The following is a 22376-nucleotide window of genomic DNA, read 5'->3' as shown; positions in this document are numbered from 1 at the left end:
AAGACGTCTTGGATCGTTACAAATTTTTATTTATTTTGTTTTATTTTTACAATATTTTAAAATTATAACACAAAATTTAAATATTTTAAATGTTTGATTAAATTGTAAGTATTTTTAATTGAGTTAGAGAAAATAACAACTATCTAATGGTGTTTTTATTATTTAAAATGAGAACAATAAAATATAACTTTTCGCTTCACATAGTAATTTTTTAGTTGAAATTTCTTGATTTACAATGTAAAATTTATAATCTTTTTAAAAAGTATTTATTATACTTTTTTTAGTCCACTATTATTAGTGCAAAAAAAAATTCAAAACTAAGGAAACTTAGTATTTCAATAAGTAAAACATTTATTTAAAGCTTCCAAAAAATTTTAAGTTTGATTTATATATTTCAGAAACAAACCCAAATATTCTTACCCATAAGCGTTCATCTTAAACTGTTATATGAATTTATAAAGCAATTGTTATTTAATAATTAATTTTTAATTTATAAAATAATAAAAGAAAAAAAAATGTCTGTATTGTATATTTTGTAGTTCGCCACTCTAACCGGAAAATAGAAAAATAGTTCACCAAAACTGTTATTTATGACATTTTAGAAAATAGTTCACAAAATGAACAGTAATAAATAACTGATTACGCAAAAACAACAGGCTTAATTTATTTAAAACATCTCAAATGAACCTGACATTGAATTTTAAATTTAAAACCACCATTTTATACACAGAATTTATTAAAATATGCTAATGTGAAATAGTTATTCGGCGGAACATGCCATCCGTGGACCCAGCTTGCACCTTTGATACATGTATGGCCATTTCTTCCTGCACCCACCTTTTTCTCTTTCTGCATTCCCTAACTTTTAAAATCTCACTTTTACCCTCGTGCATTAAAAGCTTTAATTTTGTTATCTTTCCCTTTATCATCTTTCCCTTTTATTACAAAAAAAAATTGAAAAATTAGTGTGAAAGTCACTATATAATTTTGATCTCATAATAAAAAAGGAAAATATCATCTTTATGTGATAAAATTTATCTTTATCGAATTAGAAAGACTTAACTAAATTAAATGTATTACAAGCCATATATATAAATATGACTAAAAAATAAAAAGAAAACATAATATAACAAATTCATTTAAGTAACAATTATAACCAAATTCAATTAAAAAATAATAGTTTAATAATATACTAATATTAAATTCAGTTTCAGAAAATCTATCGTAATAATATGGTAATGTCTTCCTCTTCAACCCACACTATGCTTCATCTCATCTTTCGCCTTCTCTTCCTCTATTGGGGCATTTTTCTTTCCCCTTCTTCCTCTCCTCGGGTGACATCCTTTCTCCCTCCTTCTTTCTTTCTTTTTTCCATGGACATGACATCTCCTCTTGTTATTAAAAAATATATTTCAGATAATTCAAATTATATTTAAAATTATTTTGAGATTTTATATCTAACTCAAAATAAATAAAAAAAGACTTAATACTTCTTTTGATCCTTCGAAAGAAGAGAATGTTCAAATTGATCATATTTTTTTAAAAATGTTAAAAACTACCCAACTTGTAAAAAAACAGGTAAAGTTAATCCTTTTTGCTTACAGAGTAAAAAATGTAACGGCGCAACTACCCCCTGGACAAAACATAATGACGTGTCCAGTTTATGTGATTGTGTGGCGTTGTGAGGTTAAAATTGTGAAAAAAAAAATAGATTACGTGGTAATTTTATGACTGAGGTTAAAAAAAGAGGGGTTAGAGTTTGGGTTCGTCGAACTTGGTCTTTGAGGTGAGGAAAGTGTTTCTAACGAGATAGGAATGGCTTCTTCCCAAAGGTGTTCTTCGTGTTCCAATAGATGGGGCAAAGGATCTTCGCGTTCGTCCCATGGTGGTGGTGATTGGAGACTTGGTGGTTGTGATGATAGAGGGGATTGGGTACTTGGTAGTGTTTGTGATGGTTGTGTTTGGTCCATTGGCACTGAAAATAACCTAACTAGTTATTTGAAGATGAATACTAAGGAATAGTTATCCCAACCATTGGTTTACCATAAAAAGTTTCTTGACCACTTTTTTTTGACACAAAAATTAAACTCCTTCACTTCTCAAATAAGTGAGCAGAAGAAAGAATCTGACTTCAGCAAGACAAAGAAGCAAATTGAGTGGAGAGTTGTTTACTCCTGAATCTAAAGAGTCTCAAAACCCCTCTGAATGGAACCCTTAACAACATCCAATACCAGTTGGGTTTTCCTACTAATTGTTGGCCACTTCTTTTCACGCATAGAGTTTTTGAATTTGATTTCTGACATCAAGCGAGCAAATTCTCTAACCAAAAGCGCTTTCTGAGGGAGATCAGTGTTTACCCGTGATCACCATAATGTTTAATCCCAAATCGCAATTTCATTGTAACCCTAACCCCTCTTTTTTTAACTTGTCACAGTACATTGTCACGCAATATATTTTTTTTGTCCAATTTTTTATTTTACACCTCATTCACCCTCATAGTGTCACGCAATCACAAAAAGTGAACACCTCGTTATGTTTTGTCCAGTCTAGAAGGCATCTACACCATTAAAAATTTGACGCCGTAACAAAAAAATGATTAACTTAACCCGATTTTTCACAAGTTAGGATCGTTTTGAACTTTTTAAAAAAAGTATGATCAATTTGAACCATCCTTTTTTCAGGAACCAAAAGAAGTATTAATCGATAAAAGATAAAAGGGTGTTGCTCCCTCCACCACCACAACTCTCTTCCTCCACCTCCCCAATTTTCTTTAATTCCAATTATATTCTCAGGTTAAAATTTTTTACTTTTATTTACTTTTACTATTTTAATATTTTAATTTATTTAAAACCTCTGATTTACTCCTGCACCTCTTCCATTTTCGTTTACCAATCTCTCTTCCGTCAAGCCTCTTCTCCTTCCATTTCCGTTTACCATTCTCTCTTCCGTCAAGCTTTCACTTCTCCTCCTCCCTTTCTTTCTTCTTCATTTTCAGGAGGCCCTTTCTTTCTTTTTCATTTTCCGGAGGACCGTTTGTGGAGTAGCCGTTGGGCAGAGGAGGCCGTTCATTTGGGTGGAGGAGCGGATCTGCGGCGTCCAGGTTTGTTTTCCGTTTACGCTGGTGCTTTCTGCTTTGTCGCGCTGAACAATGTCCACGAAAGGCCAAAACGGATGTGGGACATCCGTTTGCCTTCGACGGATGTCCGACTTCCGTCAACTCCCTCTCTTCCCACATCCTTTTTGAGATCCGTTTGATGCCGTCGGAGAGCCGTTGGTGGTGCGGTGGTGTGGGTGTTCCTGTTGCGGTGGTGTGGAGGTGGTGGTAGGCGGTGGTTTGTGGGCGGTGCGTTAGTGGGTGGAGAAAGCTGCTGGAGGTTAGTTTTCTTATTCTGGTATTTTGCTGTTCCGTTTCTGTGGAGGGGATGACCGGAGCGCCAGAACGAATGTCGCACATCCGTTTGGCACTGAAACAGATGTCGACGGATCATCACCTCCGTTGAAGGATTGACATCCGCACCTGAGACGAAGCTCCTCCTGCTGCTCCGATAACCACCATCACCTTAAACGTTCCAGCATAACCCACCACCGCGGTTCCTTGCCAGCCAACGTTCCAGCACAGCCCACCACCACACCGACTCACACCACGCACACTTACCCCACCACCACAATCTATCTCGGAAGGAGAAGAAGAAAAGCATGAATGATTTCCGTGTGCACAGTTTACTGGTATGTGGGGGTGCATTTGTTATAAAGGAGAGAAGAATACTAATTAATAAAAGTAGATTAATGTTGTTGATAAAAGTTTACTACGGGGCAATTTGGTCATGGGAAGGTGCAGGGAGTATTGAATGGAGATGAAGGGAGCATCTCTCAAGATAGAAATGTAGTGGAGTATGGAGACATAGACTACTTAACCGTTTAGTGGGCCAGCGGTGGCCCAGCGGAAAGTGGCATGTTCTATGCTTACTTAAGAGAATAACCAAAGACGAAAAATCCTCAATCATGTGCATCCTTTACTCCACAAATTTTGCCTTTTGACTTTCTGTCCTCCATCACGTTCCTCCTTTTCATATTTTTCTTTTTTCTCAAACTATGAAAAGCCATTTCCATTTTTTATTCTTCCTTCCAATTACATTCTCATTCTTGAGACAGAATACTAGTTCCATAGGCAGAGTGAACTACTTCCACTATTTATTTACTCACAAAAATCTAAAAATAGTAATATTATTTTAAAAAAATTACTACAACTATTTAAATATCTATCTTATTTTATAAATAAATTGTATAAAATGAAATTTCTCAGCCAATAAATAATGCCTGACAAATCATTGAAATGGTGACGTAATATAACATCATCAGATGAAGCCACAGACAACGATAGCTCATCAGTCTACAAGTAGATATATGTCAAAACAGACTACAAAATATTACAATTTTCTATATGTTATTTGAAATATGAAAATACATAATAAGATTATACCTTAAATCATAAATATTTACAGATTAAACTTCAATCAAATAATTTAACATATAAAAAAAGTAATATTCATGTTAGTTCATCTAGTAAAAATCATTTATTAATCTATTAAAACTTAAAAGAAACATTTACATACTTTTAGAAGCAATAATTTATTAAAAAATAAACTTAGTAAACTAAACTAATTGACTAACTTATATCTTTACGGAAAAAATCAAGACTTCTAATGTGTATTAACTATCTCGTTAATAAGCTTAAAAGTCTGAAAATTTTAAGATCGAGTTTAAAGTTTTCATTCATTAAAAATAAGCTCAATTTTCTTCCTTCTTTCTCTATTTTTTTTTCTGATATGAGCCACATCTATTACACAGTACTAAAACAAATAAGAAATTTCTGCTTATTTTATAAACTGGATACTACTATTTTGCCACCCAACATATTTTTATACACAGTTTATCTTCATTATTTTATCTTTCAAAATTTCCCTTATTTTATAAATATAAAAATTAATTTTTTTTAATGACTAAAATATTCGTTAAAGTAAGTTGTCAACGTAAGTGATATAAAATAAAAATTCTTAAAAATTTATTGTGAATTGACTGTTTTCTTTTTCTTTTACATAATATATATATAACATCCATTGTACTCGTCAAATCAATCGTGTCCATGATAAATAATAATGTTATCTTAGTAGTGATGAATTTTCATATTCATCATAATTATATGTGTGATTATTGATCCAGACATGTAAAAATCAAATGCATACAATGATTTTGATTAAGAATATAAAAATATTTATGTTTATAAATATAATTGATATTTATAAATATTTATTATGTATGAATAATGACTCTTTTAATCTTTATTTATAAACCAATCGAGTATATGATTATTTTAATCTTTATTTATAAACGAATCGAATATATGTATTATTATAATATTTGCATGACAGATATTTATTATTAAAAAATTAAAATTAAAATTAAAATTTTATTTTATTAAGTTAAATTTAATTAAAATTAAAATTAATTTATATTTTATTAGGTTAGATTTAATTAAAATTAAATTTATATTTATATTTAATTTAATTTATATTTTATATTTTTAAGTTATTTTATTTATATTTTATTTTAAAATTTTGTAAAATATATTTTTTAAAATATTTGTGAATATCATGAAAATACCGTAAATTTTAAAATACTCAAATATTTTTAAATAAATAATGAAAAGAGTATTAAATAATAATTTTTTTTTCAGATTAAATAATTGTTACTCTAATTCATATTGAACAGGAGAAAGTGAGAAAATGCTTTTTAACTTTGTGCGATGATCTTGACTATGGTGGTGTTTCATTATGGTAGAGAGTTTTCATAACAACCTCAGTGGTCCAAAAATATGAAATAGAGAAAAAATATTTATAAGGCATTAAATTATTTTAAGTAAAGAATTAATAAGATACTGAAAGTACTTACTCAACCTACCAATTGGAGAAGTGTTAATATGATGTACGCAATTTGACGCAAATATTACATCAATGCTTAGCTATCATATCACTCAGAAACACAAGTTAAGTAAGTTTAAGAGTTTCTTTACCTTTACACTTCAGGCTGTTTTCCTTTTGAAAAATGAATTTATGGGAAAATTATACTAGTAAAAAGTGTAAGTGAATTTAGAAATAAAATTTATAAAAATTAGTGTAAAATTTGATTGAGATAAAAAAAATAATTTAATTGATAAAATTTGAATATTATTAAAGTATTTTTAGTAGTATAAATAATATAAAATGATAATTATTAGTATTATATATAATTGTAAAAATTATTATAAAATGAGAAAAAATAAAAATTAATTTTTAACATGAAAAATTGTATTATTATTATTATTTGAAGTAAAATATACATTGAAAAAATATACATATGATGGAAGTAAAAGAGAAATAAAGTATTAGATGGATGTAAAAGAGAAATAAAGTAAAAAGTTGTTTTTAAGAGTAGAAATAAGAAGGAAATGGAGAAAAGTTGGGTTGTTGCATGGACACACGTCAACAAGTGGAGGAAAGCGTGCAGAGGTTGGAATTGAATAAATTACCATGAGAATCGATTAAGGAGTTTAATGGAACCGAATACTTGCGGAAACCAAATATAAGTATTATCAGTTGCATTTGTTCTATTTACTGAAACTGAATGCTAAAAAATGGGAACACAAACTAACACCCTCAAAACTGAATACAATTCTTCTTCAACTCCTTCTTCAAGTTTTCTTTTTTTTTTATCTTCTTCATTTTCAACAACTCTTCATCTTCATCTTTAACATGATAACAACCATCAACCTCGAATCACCATATACCAACCTCCTCCTGGCCATCATCTTGAGCTTTCGGAATTGATCTGCTTGCATTTTTATGTGGTATTTTAAATTGAGATTTCAATCAAAATCACTGCAAATCTGAATGTATCAGCGGGGTGATGAAAATGTGCATATCCCACAAATCCACGTAAATTCATCTTCGTGTATTGACTGAAATGAACGCAGTTATCTCACAAATCCGTCCTAGTCTTTCCTCTTGAATAATACAATCTGCCGATGCGAACACAACCTTAGAGTTGGTGGAGATTGTTATACATTGTTTCAATTACTTCACATATAACTATAATTAGCTTTTTGTCTCGTTAAAAAACATCTCTTATTTTATTTTCTTTTTTGTGTTCATATTATATAATGGATTTGAAGAAAAGAATAGATGAATTTGTGAATAAATTAATTATTGATTTTTTAAAAAATTTGGAGATGAGTGAGAATGAATTTGAAAATAAAATTTGTAAAATTTAATATAAGATTTGACTGATGAAACAAATAAATAATAATAATTTAATCGATAAAAATTAAAGATTATCAAAATACTTTATTCTTGTTATAATTGCTTGGAACCGTGTAAAACCGAACCGGTGCAACTAGAATCGAATACTCTTGTAATAGAACCAAATACGTGACGTTGGAACCAAATACCCTTGGTCATTTTAGAAATAATAGAAGACAAACGTGACATTTTGACATAAATCACTCAAAATCCAAACCTTTCGCGGGTGACCCAAAAACATGGTATCCTTCAATTCTTCGTTGCTCCATCCTCACACATATGCTGAAATGAACTACACAGATCTCACACGGTTTTTATCAACAGTAAAATCACCTTATACGAGCACAATGCTAGTTTTTTCACTTAATAATAACTTACTTATTTCTATAAAATCAATTTTTTTATAATTATTTTCCCATATGTATCACAATTTAAACGATATAAATATTTAAGACGATTTATTAAATTGCAGCAAGTAGAGAGGTGTTTTCTAATAAATCTGTTAAAGTAAAATAAAATTTGCAAAAAAATAAAATCATGAACGATTCTACTAAAATTTTGGCATCATTTTGATTTTTTAACCTAATGTAATAAAATAAATTCAAAGTAAATAAATCACATTCATCATAAATTATTCTTAACTACATAATCTTAATCACTTAACACTACAAAAATAACCAATTTTATGAGGGTTTTTTTTTCTGTATTATTGGCGGTTTTAACCACTGATAAATACATTTCCTGCATTGGAAAAACCACTGTCACAAAGATTTCCATCGGTTTTAGCGGAGGTTTTTTTCAAAACCGTCGCTATTTACGAAGGTTTTCACAAAAACCGCCAGTACTTGTAAAGGTTATACAAAACCGCCGGTAATTTATAGATTTATGTTACTGCAGTTTTTAGAACCCGGTAATACAAATAATTTAATTTTTTATGATTTTAATGATTTAATTAACATGAAAAATTTTTAATAATAAATCAAAATAATTTAACTATTTAATAAAAAACTAGAATAATCTAAAATCAAAAATTAATTATTATTATACAAAGTAAACTATAAATGTTAAACATACAACTTAAATAACATGTCTAATCCTAAAAATTAAAATAAAAATACCACCACTAGTACAAAAAGAAGAAAAGACACCGGTTATTTTTGTTTATAGGCATCGATTTTGCAACCGAGACATATACGACCGAGGTAAAAAAATTAGGTTATATGCCTCGATCACACACCGAAATAAAACAAGATAGGATTATGTCTCGGTTTTTAGAGAACCGAGGCAGTAACGTGTTCTTTTTTTCAGATTTTAGAACTCGCCACCGTCAATCAGTGAGATTCAATTTCTGAGGCTGAATCTGAATCTAAGAAAACCCAAAAAATTATCAGCAGGAGGACAAGACCCTCGCCACCGTCACCACCAACACCAGTTTCCTTTGCTCGCCGCCGATCCGCACCGGGGTCTAGTGGTTCAAGCTTCGTTCCTCGATCTGCACCATGGTCCAGTGGTTCAAGCCCTCTACTCGCCGCCGATCCGCACCGGAGTCCAGTGGTTCAAGCCTCGTTCCTCGATCCGCACCGGGGTCCAGTGGTTCAAGCCCTCTACTCGCCGTTGATCCGCACCGAGGTCCAGTGGTTCAAATGAAGATGGAGAAACTTTTAGCACCCTCAAGTACCTGGGAGCGTGGCAACAAGCTTGGCGAGACAGAAAATGGAGGTAGCCGCGACAAATGGAGGCAGAGGCAGCAGCGAACCCAGAACTGAGAAGCACCGGCGACAGAGATGGAAGCAAAGGCGCGCTCCAAACGTTGTAGAGGAAACGACCAAAGCACTTAGCGGTGGTGACCACAAGGAGAGGACGAGACGACGACGACAAACGGCGGTCACTGGCGATGGGAGCAAACGTGATGGAAGCAAACGTCGATGGAAAGGGTTTTTCTATTTCGCGCTAAGAAGAAGATGAACAGGAGAGTGGTTCTGTTTTGCGGAGCAATTTAAATAGCTTACTGCCTCGGTTCTCTACTTAACTGAGGCATAAACACCTTACGACCTCCGTCAACAACCAAACTGAGGCGTAAACACCAGACAGAATTACGTGAAAAGGCATCGGTCTTCCAACACCCGAGGCATGCAAACGTTACTACCTCGGTCAGCAATGTAACCGAGGCGCAAAGAGTTGACAAAAATAAAAAAAAGTTGCATCATCACCTCGGTCAGTGTTGAAATGCGAATTGCAGGCATTTTATGCTTTGGTTCTGAGTACAACCGAAGCAGTAGCTGTACATCAGAACAGCTAGCAAGCAGAGCAGTCCCATCTGGGCAAGCGGAGCAGGTATGGAGCAGAGTTTTATGCCTCGGTTTAGCTTAGAACCGAGGCAGTAGCAGGCTTTAGGCATCGGTGTCGGGGCAGCCGAGGCATATAGATCTATACACTTCGATTTCTGTAAAACCGAAGCCTATATGGTGCTTTCTAATCCCTTTGTTTTACTAGTGCACTGAATAACAATGATAAAAATTAAAAATTAAAATCTTGCTATTCTTCATTTGTCTTCTTCTTAATTTCATTCGTTGTTGACTTTAGCTCTGGGAGCCTTGTCTTTTTCCTCCTTGTAGTTAATAAGCTCTTCCTCGCATGCTTCGTCCTTGGTTTCTCCCATTATCGGCGAATCACATAATCAATTAAATCAGAACTTGAAACATAATATTATGAAAATCGAGTGGATAAATTGAACTAGGGTTTTGGAATAGGGAAATACCTGAGAGATGAAGGATTGAAAGGAAGATTGGAAGGTTGGGTGTTAGGATTAGAGATAGGATTGAGAGAGAGACTGCAAAGTAAATTGTTAGATGAAAAACAATTTGGAAAAAAGAAACTAAGAGAGCAAAACCTCCACGGAACGGTGCCAGTGAGGTCAGAAATGTGATGGTTAGCCTTCTCTGTTGGTTACAAAGTCGTGAAGGAGAAGAAGATCAAATGGCTCTTTTTTAAGAGAAGATGAATAAATAGAAAGAAGAAAGTCAGATGGAAAACATAAACGGGAAAAATGAGGGGGAAACAAAAGGTTTTTTCACCTCACCAGGAAGTTTCTATTTGAACCGTCTAAAAATTTTTTAATAAAAAAAATATTTTTAATTTATCTGGAGTTTTTAATAAAATTGCTAGAATTTTCAAGAGATTTTTAAAACCGCCAGAAATAAACTCCTACACTAGAAAAAAATGCAGTTTTTAATTCGATATATCGGCTTCGGTTATGTGATAACCGAAGCGTATAAGATTATATACACCGGTTAATCTAAGAGCTGAGGTAGAATAATGATATGGCACCGGTTAATTCAAGACACGATGCATATACCATTACCCAATTCAGAAAAAAGGCCCTATTGCCTCGGGTGACTAGGCAACCGATGCCTATATCTCTCCACTTTATTCAGACTTAACCTAATATGCGCTTCTCATTCCATTACTCTCCTATTTTTCCTCTACGCGTGCTTCTCCTTCCTCTGCTCTCCACGTGCTTCTCCTTCTAACTGCTCTCCGTGTGCCAGTGCTTCTCCTTCCTCCTGCTCTCCGCCTCGCCGCTGCTGCCTGTGGTGCTTCCTCCAACGACTCCACTCTTTCGTCGTCGCTCAGCCTCCGTCGTTGTTGCCTCGGCCGTTTCTTCTTCCGCACTGCTGCCTTCGCCGAAAATAGAAAAGGCCAAGCCGCTCCAGATGCAGATCCGCCGCTCTAGATGCAGATCCGCCGTTCCAGATGCAGATCCGCCGCTCCAGATGCAGATCCACCGCTCCAGATGCAGATCCGCCGCTCCAGATGCAGATCGGCGAGATCCACCGCTCCAGATCCAGATCCGCCGCTCCAGATCCACCGCTCCAGATCGGAGCCCTCCGTCGTCTGCTACCCTCTCACCCTTCGAATGTCGCCGCCGCCCTAGACAGTAGCGTTTGCAGCCGCGAGTCACCGTTAAACTTCTCATTAGTTTTAGGTTTTTCTTGTCAAACTCTATTCAATCAATGGTTTAACATTATTGTAATATTGTTTATGGTTTCTTGTTTGATTCCTGTATGGTTTTCTTTTGATTGTTTTAGATTGTTCAATCAATGGTTTAACATTGTTTTAATATTATGTGTTGTTTCTTGATTGATTTGTGTATGGTTTTCTTTCGATTGTGTTACATTCTTTAGCTGGAAAGTTCTGTTTGGTATGATAAATTGAGTCCTAAATCTGAAAAAAAAAAAACACCATACTGCCTCGGTTCTTAGAGAATCGAGACATATTTTTATCTCGTTTTATTTCGGTCCTTAACCGAGTCATGAAGTTTGACTTTTTTACCTCGCTCACATATGCTTCGATTGTAAAACCGAAGCCTATAACCAAATCTAACCGGTGTCTTTTCGCTTTATCCTACTAGTGCTGTTACATCACATTATTTTTGTAGTGTAATGTGTTCATCTCTGAAACCTCAATCCACCATGATCCACCTAACATAACTAAACTCGAAACTATTTTCATACTTTGAATTTTAAAAATTAAATATTGTATGTTTTGAGAATAATTTTGTTATATTCTAAGTTTTGGAAGTTTTGAGAATAATAAAAAAGCAGTCAAAATAGAAGATTGAGCAAAACTAAAATTTAGTTGTATTTTTTTTATTTACTTTTTCATGAACCAAAAAATTTGGTTTGAATTCTCTAAATCACAAGCCCACGTGTCAGAAGTAATATTTTTTAACCCATTTCTTCTCACATTGATATATTGTTTTGGGTAGAGTGAAAGAGGGAATTATATAGCCTTATTTAAATTGAAAGATAACATAAATTAGGTCTCAAACATAAACTTAGCACACTTAATTTTTTGTTTAACCTACTAAATAAATATATACTGATTTCCAAAACTTAAATTTATATCTAATACATTAGTTGGGTAAAATAAACTACATCAAGTCATACATTCAATTCATATTTTTTAAAAAATATACTAATTAATTGAGAAAGACAAGAAAAAAAAGACTCCAACACAAATTACTCAATATCCTTATCTTCCACATAAAAAAAAATATAAATATTCAAATCACTCCCTATGTTATGAAGTCCAAGTAGTAATTATCCAAATATTCAGTAATCTCAGTCACACATTAAATATTTGAAACAAGTAATTGTTGCATGAATCGGTAAGGATTTGGAATTTTTTTTTATTGAGACATACTATCATTTAAGATAAACCATCAAGTTTGATATAAAGTTGAAATTTTTTATTAGAATAAATTAGAAGATTTATCACTTATAAGGTATGAATTATTTATATAAGAAAATGTATTTATTTTTATATATTAATTAACTTTTTGACGTTTACTTAATATAAAACTTTTAACTTTATCTTATATTTCTACCAAAAGTAAACCACATACCCGAATCGTAAACTCTCATGTTAAACAAATTAAATAAAATAGATAAAATAGATTTGTTTTTAAATGAACTAGCATTTCAGTCAATCACAACCTTTTTGCAGATAAAATGAACCATCTTTTAACTCAAACCATATACCTAATTCTACATATATAGAATAACCTTCATTTTTATTTTATATAACTTTATTTGTTGTTTATTGTAATTAAAACATTAAAAAAAAGGAAGAAGATAAATCACGCGCAAAAAAGAATAGCACGCTTTTTTTTTTATGTACATTTGTTTTTCTTCCTCTTGTTTTTACATATTACAAAATGCAGTGTTATATTTGGGTTGATTTTGCAGCACTATCTAGTTTTTTAAGTATACAACCACTACCACTTACCGTAAGTTTTAGAACTCTACGTTTTTTCAAAATTTAGCTAAACACGCATTACTAGTAATAATTTTTTTGGTTGGGATAAAACCCCAGTGTAGTAAGATCTAACCTACAGTCACTATTTGTTTTCTAAGTTTGCGTTCAATAACAAGATACTGATATTTCACACGCAAATCATCATTAACTTAGATCAATATTACTATAATTAGATAAAATATAGGTATGAGAGGTGCCCATAAAATTGATGTTATGTTTGGCCAGTTTGGTCTCATCCTAAGTTAAAATTATTTCATATTCCAGTCTATTTTATATATAAATATATATATATATATATATATATATATATATATATATATATATATATATATTTATATTGTTTAACCTTACTCTAGGTTAGGTTTATAGATTAATATTTTCATCTAATTGACATTAAAAAGACTACAACTTGTTTATAACATTATTATTTATTTAAAAATTTAAATACTATTTGAAACAATTTTGTTTGTGTCTCCTACATTCATAACATGTATAATTAAAATAAATAAAGATTGATAAAAGCAGACAAAAGTCTAACATTATTATGAAATTGATTAAAACACTACAAAATAACAAGCACTTTAAAAAATAACTATAAACAATTCTATCAATTCGACATTTGTTTACTATAGAAGATAAACTCTTTTAGAATTCAAAAACTTAATTATCGATGGTTCGGTCTCCATCATACTCATTACCGTTCGGTCTCAACTTAATTATTGATCGTTCGGTCTCCATCATACTTACTACTGCTCGGTCTCATTCATGCTTCCGTCTTTCACCACTTGCTCTTCATTCATCACCGTTCGATTCCATCTTCCACCACTCGATTCTTCATCACTGCTCGGCCTCACCTTCCACCACTCCATTCTTCATCACCGCTTGGTTCCATCTTCCACCACTCGGTTCTTCATTACTGTTCGGTTTCATCTTTCACCACTCGGCTCTTCATCCCCACTGCTCGGTTCCATCTTTCACCACTCGGTTCCTCATTCCAACTGACCATCATCGCTTCTCTGACCAATTACTTATTGTTATGTGTAACTGTTTATTCTTTTCTGTTTTTCTCTTTTCCTCTGTATAAATAGACATTAATGTCTATATCTTTGTATTGTTTTTTTTCACATTAATCAAAATATTTTTTATCTATCTTCTCATAGCGCTCTGTCTGTTATTCTTCTCTTTCAATCTCAGTTTGTAAGTTTTGTTTTCTCCTTTCTGCCATAATGCCTGCAAATGCACAACAATTTTGTCTGCAATTTTTCTCGTGAAACTCTCAATTAATGTATAAAGAGTAAAGAAATCAACTCGTTATTAGCTAATTTTTATTTAGTTAATTATTTTTTAAATCAGACTTTGAATCATGTGATTAATTCCTTAAGTTAGGCTTGTTTTATCAACCTTATTTATGTTTTTAATTTTAATGCATTAATTTATCCTGTACAGTTTTATAAATTTCGGATTTTTTAAATAGTTTTATATGTGAAAAGATGAAAACAGTACTACCTTAAAGGATAGTTTTAAGAATGTTTAAACAAAACGAAATAATCACGTTTTTGTATTATTATTATTATTATATATATATATTAAAAAATAAATAGTCGGATTAGACTGATTCAAACAGAAACTCATTATCAAACCAGTTCATTTACTCATCGTTTTACAGAAAAACTGTCATAAAACTAATTTTATAATTAATTAGTTGGCTAATATTGTTTGGACCTGTTTACCCAAAAAAACCTTTCTATATAATTTTCTTAAAATTAAAAACACAAAATCACAATGATTGAAACAATTCTAATCCGATATTATATTAGTTATATGTGGAAATAAATGTCATTATGTGTTATTAAATTCAAGTATTATGAATTATTCTTAAATATTACAAATTATAGATATTATTTTATTTTTGTTCACTGTTATTTAAGTATTACTAATTTAATCATAATTAAACCACTAAGGGGTACCTTCCTTCTCATATCTCCATCCAAAACTCAATTGTTAATTACTAGAACATTGATAAGATCCATGCCAAGTTGTCCAGCTCTTGACAGTCAATTAGCAACTTCAATTAATTATAAAATTTCCAACTAGTTTAAAATATTTCTTTACATACCAGAAATTTAAAATGTTGTTTACTATTATAAATATATATTATATTTTCTGAATATAAATTTGGCTACTTTTTCTAAGATAGGTATTACTTATGAAAAAAATATTAAAATTTGTAGTTTAAAACCTTCGTAATTTATGGAAATGTCCTACATTTATTTACTGTATTAATCTTTTAGTAATAACTAATAATTATTCTAAAATAAAATAAAAATATTTAGCACTTAAATTTTGCTTATGATCATTTTCAACCCTTATTCAATCATGCGCGTTATTGCAGTCCGCTCATACAATTCAATAATACTGCCATGATTTACAAGAGCACAATTCTACATTGAAAAATGGAACAACACGTGGAGCTTTCAGATAGAATCACCGACCTGTCAACATTAGTTTCGAAAATGATAAAGAAGTTAAAGTGGTACAGTGACAGTACTTATTTGTCACTATTCATTGGATTTCCAAAATACAGTATTACAAGTTTACATTTAGCTTACTGTATCATTTGGAAATTTTAATGAAAATTGTAAGCGAATAAATTATAATCTAAATAAAAAATATTGATTTTTTATTGAATATTTGCAAATTAATCTAAGGATTCGGGAGTTTCTTGTAACAAGAAAATGGTTAAATTTAATTGAAGTTAGTAAATAGTTTTTGGCATCGTACTATCATTTATTACATGGAAAATAAGAGGAATTATTATAAAATAAAAATATAATAATTTATTAATCGAGAAATACAGAAAATGAAAATAGTGGTAATAGGAAGAAGATTTGAAAGAAAGAATTCGTGGCCACAGCACGTAATAGAGGTGTCGGTGAATGAGTGTCAAAATAGTAAATAAGGAGAAAAGCAGTGGCAAAAGTGAGTTTGTAAATCCCCTCAAACACCAACTTGTCTCTGCAATATAATCATTTCCCGCGACTTTGATTTTCGCATTTTTCCACTCGCTTTCTAGCTCTTTTGTCTGCAACTACAACTATTCTCTCATCGCCCTAAGAACTCAACCTCATTTCATTTCTATTCGATTCGATTCAATATCCTCTTTTCGTCGTCCTCACAGAAAAAACGATCGAAACCCTGAAATCATGCGAATGCAACACGCACATCTCCTTGTGAGTGTAAGTGGCTCAGATCTGGTGCTGATTTGATATTGGAGGACTAAGAAAAAAGTTAGGTAGAGACGAATGGAATTCGGAAGATGAAGTTCTATGTATCTGCGAAGGAGATAAAAAGAGTTGTCGCTGTTACCAAATCCGCCGCAAAGACATCTGCTCCTGCCGACACCATCGTCGGTCGCCGGGTTTCCTACCGGACGGTGGTGGCTCTCGGAATTGTGTTGCTGCTGGGTTTTGTGAGAGTAGCTGTTTTGGTGGTGGAATCTTCTGCGGCGTGCTCCACCTTTGGTAAATTTCCGACTCCTTTTCAATTTTCGCTCATAATTTTGAATTATATCTGCTTTTTTTTTTACGGTTAACCTAATTGTGGGACAAGTAAAGTACATATGAATTTGAGTGTTGAAAAAAGTCCCACCGAATCTGTAACGACCTACCGCACCATATGATGATGGAGAAGACCTCTTCTTTCAACTTATTTTCAAGATAATAAATGCAAAAACTTACTATTTTATTTTTCTTCTCCATTTCTCCTCTTCGTCAAACATAATGTTTTTAATTTACCATTTTTAAAATTCTGTTGATGATTTCTTTAATAATATTATTTGGAAACTTTTTTAAATGAATTATTTAATGAGAAGTATATTTTTTAATGCATTGAATATGTTTTGTATAATTGGAGCTTTTAAACACATGCATTCACATTTTTTGTTTCAATTTAATTAGATAAAAAAAAGATTTTGTACACAGTTTAAATACGAAAATGTAAAAATTAAAAATGTCGAAACTTTAAATCAGTTATTATATTTTCAAATGATAGTATTATTTAAATACGTTTTGCATTTTAAAATGTTATGTTTCTTTTACTAAAAAAAGTGAAAATAATAGTTTAAGTTTCATGTATATGGATATCTTTAATATTTTGGAGTAGCGTTATAAATGCTTTTGGTACTATTCCTCAATAAGAAAGAATAAAAATTGATTTTAAAGGTTAATATATGTCAGTCAGGTAAAACTCTAATTTTAATGAAAGAATATAATCATTGTAATATTACGTGCAATTTAGATTTATCTTTTAACTATTAATAATATTGTAAATTATTAATGTGTAATAATTCTTAATCAGTATTAAATCTAAATCAATAATTGATTTTTATATTTTAGGTCATAATGTCTTACCATTTCTAATTTCCAAAATACCAAAAAGTATTCGATTGGAATCAAATTAATTACAATCTACTTTATAAATGTATCATATTATGTATTATTTTTATCAGTTTATATAAAACGAAAGTTGACGCACACAGTTTTCAAAGTCTCCTCCCTCTATTCTTCTATCTTTCAACGACAAAAAAAAAAAAAAAAACCTTGAACGATTAATGATAAAATCATCTTTAAAATGAGCTCACATTTGTGACCATTGTAATTGTCACAGATTGCGTGGGATCGACATTTTTCGGCGGAGGTGACGACAATCTGGTAGAGCCAATCTATATTTTTAATCCTTTCTGATGGACTTTTTGTATCGTATCACTATTTCGATAAACACGTATTGTTTGAATAACCTATTTTAATAAATTATTATCACTAATTCGTTTTAGGGTGAGCTGGATAATGTTGAAATTAATATTTTATGTTTTATTTTTATGAAATCATCAGGATACTAAAATATATATTTGTTATTTTCTTCAAGTTTTTAACTTTCGTATTTATTAAAATGTGCAGTCATGAATAATTCCTAATATGATTTGAATAATTACTTTTGCTATATTATTTTATTAATATAGATACATATATATAATTAAGTGTGTGAATTATTTAGTTAATGTTATATTGAAGTCTAATTATATTGAAGGAAGAGTAAACATTATAACATGTTAGTATTGGATTTTAATACGAGCACTATAAACAAGAACGTGAAAGATTCAGAATCTCCGCCATAGGCATTCGCGGGGCGTTTTCAAATATGGTAATGACATTAATTAAAATTAATAAGGCAAGATAAGATATTGGAAGAGAGACTTCAAATGATAATTATAGGTCACAACACAACAACTGTAATCCATTGTTTGATACAAAATTTCAATAAATTAAACTTCAGAAATTTGGTTACAAAGATTCAGAGATGTATTTTGATAATAATATGTACTTTTCCATTTCTGTTGTCCTTAGAACTTCTTTTTTTATTTTTAGATTGCCATGCTTAGAAAATATTAAATAAAATATCAAATCTTCATAATTTCTTTGTAACGTAAAATTAAATTTTACGGTGTTAATTTTTAAGGTGGTATGTTATTAGACGTAAATTCAAATATTAAAAGTATCACCCAGATAGTTATAATGAAATAAGTACTTGCTTTTTACATCCTTATAAAACAGTTTTGCTATCTCAATATTTTATAAAGCTGACTGGAAAAACTTAAACACTTTGATAAAAGAAGAGGAATGCTTTTATTTATAATAACATGTTGTAAATAAGTGAAGTTTATAATGCATTTAAATTTTTATAGTAAAAAAAAATGTATGCATGGACAAATAATTAAGTAATGAGAACTCATATTTTACATTCCCGTGACTTTCATTCCCGTTTTTACGATGATACTGTGTGTATATACATGCATGAAGAAACTGAGAGAAGAGCTGACCAGAGCACTAATAGAGGCAAATGATGGTAATAAGGCAAATGAAGGAGGAACACAGTCATTTAACGAGCTTGTCAAAGTGTTGGCGTCCAAACAAGACCTTAAGGCATTTGCTTTCAAGACCAAAGCCACGGTACACAAATATCCACTTTATTTTAGCCACTTCTTCTTAAGATAACTACGTATCATTCACTATTCCATAATTTTTGATCCACCAGAAGGTAGTTTGCAATGGACTAAAAATAATATAAACATCGAGTTCATAGCTCTTTTGAAAATTTTCGATATATCGAATATAGGTTAAGAAACCTTAGGGGTGAGACAAAAATCAGTGTTTAGAAATTGTCTTTAGCTTTTACATTTGTCATTTATTAACTATTATTCTATATGTAATTCTTCCTTCAATTATGGACTGCCATGCAGCTTGTACTGTACCGCTACTGTTGTGTTGAACACAACGTTGTTTACAACTATGAATGGCAAAATCCATCTGAGCTATGCTAGGTCTTAAATTATTTGGGAAGCGGAATCATATTCTTATAAGTACGTTTGACAGAGAACTTTAAAAACAAGTAAAATTATACAAATACTTACTAATTTAACTAATATAACACTTAGAAAGGTCACTGATTATGTTGATATGTATACGTAGCTATCAGAGATGGAACGTGAGGTGCAATCAGCTAGAAAGAAGGAGTCACTTAATTGGTATATAGCGTCGCAGGGAGTTCCCAAAGGTTTGCACTGTCTTTGTCTGAAGTTGGCTGAAGAATACACTGTAAATGCCATGGCCAGATCTCGTCTACCTTCTCCTCTACATGTCTCTCGCCTTGTTGACCCTACACTTCACCACATAGTTCTCCTAACAGACAACGTCCTTGCAGCTTCAGTTGTTGTAGCTTCCACCCTTGAAAACTCAGCCAACCCTGGAAGATTAGTCTTTCACGTTGTCACCGACAAGAAAACTTATACTCCGATGCACACCTGGTTTGCCATCAACTCTATTAATTCAGCAGTTATTGAGGTTAGGGGCTTACACCAATATGATTGGTCTAAAGAAGTGAATGATGGTATCACAGAGATGCTGGAAACTAATGATTTAATTTGGAAGCACTACTACAACAACTATAAAAAGAAGGAGCTTGAGCACAATGAAGAGGATAACAGATATTTAGAAGCTTTAATGCCAAGCAGCCTTTCCTCGTTGAATCAACTCCGTCTCTATATCCCTGAGGTAACTAATTATTTATCTTTTCTTTCTTATTTTTTCTTGCTAGCCCTAACATCGAGGATTTTGAAAATGGTGTCAGCGTTTCAAGGGTTTTGTGGCGTCTGCCACCACAAATATCTGCAATATATTAAGGAATGATATGAGATCACTGTTACCTCAATATAAAACCTTTCCTATGATTTTAGAGATAAAACAAAACAAATGTTCAGTGATTATTCATGACTGTTTCATAATGTGAATTTTATGGACCAAGGCAAAAAATGTCAAGGTTTTAAAAAATGTCAGCGACCGTAATTGCAGCAGTGTCAAGGTTTTTGTGCTGTCTTAAGGACTTAGTAAGAACTTGACATGTTTCGTGATTTTTGTGGTCCGTCACAGCTGTTTCCAGATCTAAACAAGGTTGTACTGGTGGACGATGATGTTGTAGTACAGAAGGACATATCTTTTTTGTGGGAACTAGATCTTAATGGCAAAGTGAGTGGTTCCGTGTTCAAGTCATGGTGTGAGAATAGCTGCTGCCGTGGAAACAAATACGTCAACTTCTTGAACTTTTCGCATCCTATCATATCATCCAACTTTGATGGTGACAAGTGTGCATGGCTCTTTGGCGTGAATATATTTGATCTTGAAGCTTGGAGGAGATCCGATATTACTGAGACTTATCATTACTGGTTGAAGCTTGTAAGTATTGTACGAGGCGTTCATGTATGATTGCATTCATAAATGTTTGAGAGAGAGAAAGAAATATTGTGCTTTAGATATTCATTAAATTCATTATATCATGAAGGGTGCTGTTTAGTTCTGTTAATTTTGTGATTATGATATTAAACTACATGCATATGATTTGGTTTGTTGCAGAACGTGAAGTCTGGGTTGACATTGTGGAATCCTGGAGTTGTTGGACCTGCTTTGATTGCTTTTGAGGGTGAAGTGCAGCCCATAGATTCATTATGGCTGGTCACTGATTTGGGTTATGAGTATCGATCAGAAGAAGAAATGAGCAATAGCTTAGAGAGAGTTGAAGGTGCTTCTGTTGTTCATTTCAATGGCCCAGCAAAGCCCTGGCTCGAAATTGGTTTACCTCAGGTTCGAACTTTATGGAATAGATACGTAAATTTCTCCCATAAGTTTATTAGGAAATGTAGCATTATAGAGTGAAGAAATTACAGATCCAAAGTTCATCTTCAGATACCACCAATAATCATTATCAGAACTTTTCATAGTTGTGGGACTTTTTTACTAATATTTTTCTGTAATTTAAAAAAAAAAAATATAGATAAGAAATTAGAATTTTATGAAAAATCTGAAAAAAATAAAAAAGTCTCACGAGATGAAAAATTCTAATGATGAATAATGCATGAAAAAAGAGAGAAGAAGGTTTTGCCTTCAGTCCCTGTAACATGCATTCATGCATATATATAATCGTCCATACATATACAAATAGCTTAATTATTCTATACATGAAAATACTCTGCCAGAAGAAGCTACAGCAGTTAAGTATGAAATGTAATTTCTTTATAAAATTATGATATTAATCGTCTTAGTAGACAGCATTTGTATCCTGTTGGATTTTAAGTTTCTTTCTTGGCTTTTAAGTTTATAGCAAGGGTTCTCAAATTCCTTACACTTTATTAAAAAAAATATTTTCTACATTAATTATTTGGGCTTGATCTTTAAACCATTTTAGATATATCTATTTCCAGCGTAATTGTGAAAAGCTGAAAAGGATGAATCTTATCCTATTTAAACGTTAAAAGGGATTAAAATATATGATAATGGTGTAAATACTCGACAAACCATTAGAATAACAAGTAATTCTCACTTTAATAACACATAAAATTAATATATAACATGATAACCTTAAAATGTATCACAATCAATCATTTTACATTTCAACATTCAAGCCATATTTTAAGTATCAATAAAAACCAACCACTTTACACTCAATATATGTATGTTTTAATTATATTTTCTAATTTTTTAATTTAAAGTATTAATATACTATTATATTATTAAAATGAATGATAAGTATATGTTTTTTTAAAGTATTAAAGTACATATATTTTTATCATAATAATAGATGAACTAAAAATGTAAAAAAAAAATTACTAAAAGAAAT

At 31.5% G+C, this 22376-nt stretch overlaps 1 protein-coding gene across 1 annotated transcript; it reads left to right on the top strand.

Annotated features, from left to right (window-relative positions):
• Positions 1 to 16189: 16189 nt before the first annotated feature.
• LOC108337152 (probable galacturonosyltransferase 15) lies at positions 16190 to 21803 on the top strand. The gene is made up of 6 exons (XM_017573612.2): positions 16190 to 16675; positions 17820 to 17863; positions 19010 to 19159; positions 19679 to 20260; positions 20636 to 20938; positions 21116 to 21803. The coding sequence occupies exons 1-6, from the start codon at positions 16471 to 16473 to the stop codon at positions 21413 to 21415; spliced, it is 1584 nt and encodes a 527-aa protein (XP_017429101.1). The 5' UTR covers positions 16190 to 16470; the 3' UTR covers positions 21416 to 21803.
• Positions 21804 to 22376: the final 573 nt, after the last annotated feature.

The sequence above is a fragment of the Vigna angularis genome, chromosome 7 (genome assembly GCF_016808095.1).
Source record: "Vigna angularis cultivar LongXiaoDou No.4 chromosome 7, ASM1680809v1, whole genome shotgun sequence".
In the NCBI taxonomy this organism is placed as follows: domain Eukaryota; kingdom Viridiplantae; phylum Streptophyta; class Magnoliopsida; order Fabales; family Fabaceae; genus Vigna; species Vigna angularis.
Note: the sequence above shows the minus strand (reverse complement) of the source record. Positions and strands in the feature narration are given on the sequence as shown.

Excerpts from the sequence above, each read along its gene's own strand:
- LOC108337152 (XM_017573612.2), top strand. The coding sequence starts at position 16,471 with ATGAAGTTCTATGTATCTGCGAAGGAGATAAAAAGAGTTGTCGCTGTT. Across the intron at positions 16,676-17,819 it reads TGCGGCGTGCTCCACCTTTG|ATTGCGTGGGATCGACATTT; the intron begins GTAAATTTCCGA and ends TAATTGTCACAG. Across the intron at positions 20,261-20,635 it reads TCCGTCTCTATATCCCTGAG|CTGTTTCCAGATCTAAACAA; the intron begins GTAACTAATTAT and ends GGTCCGTCACAG.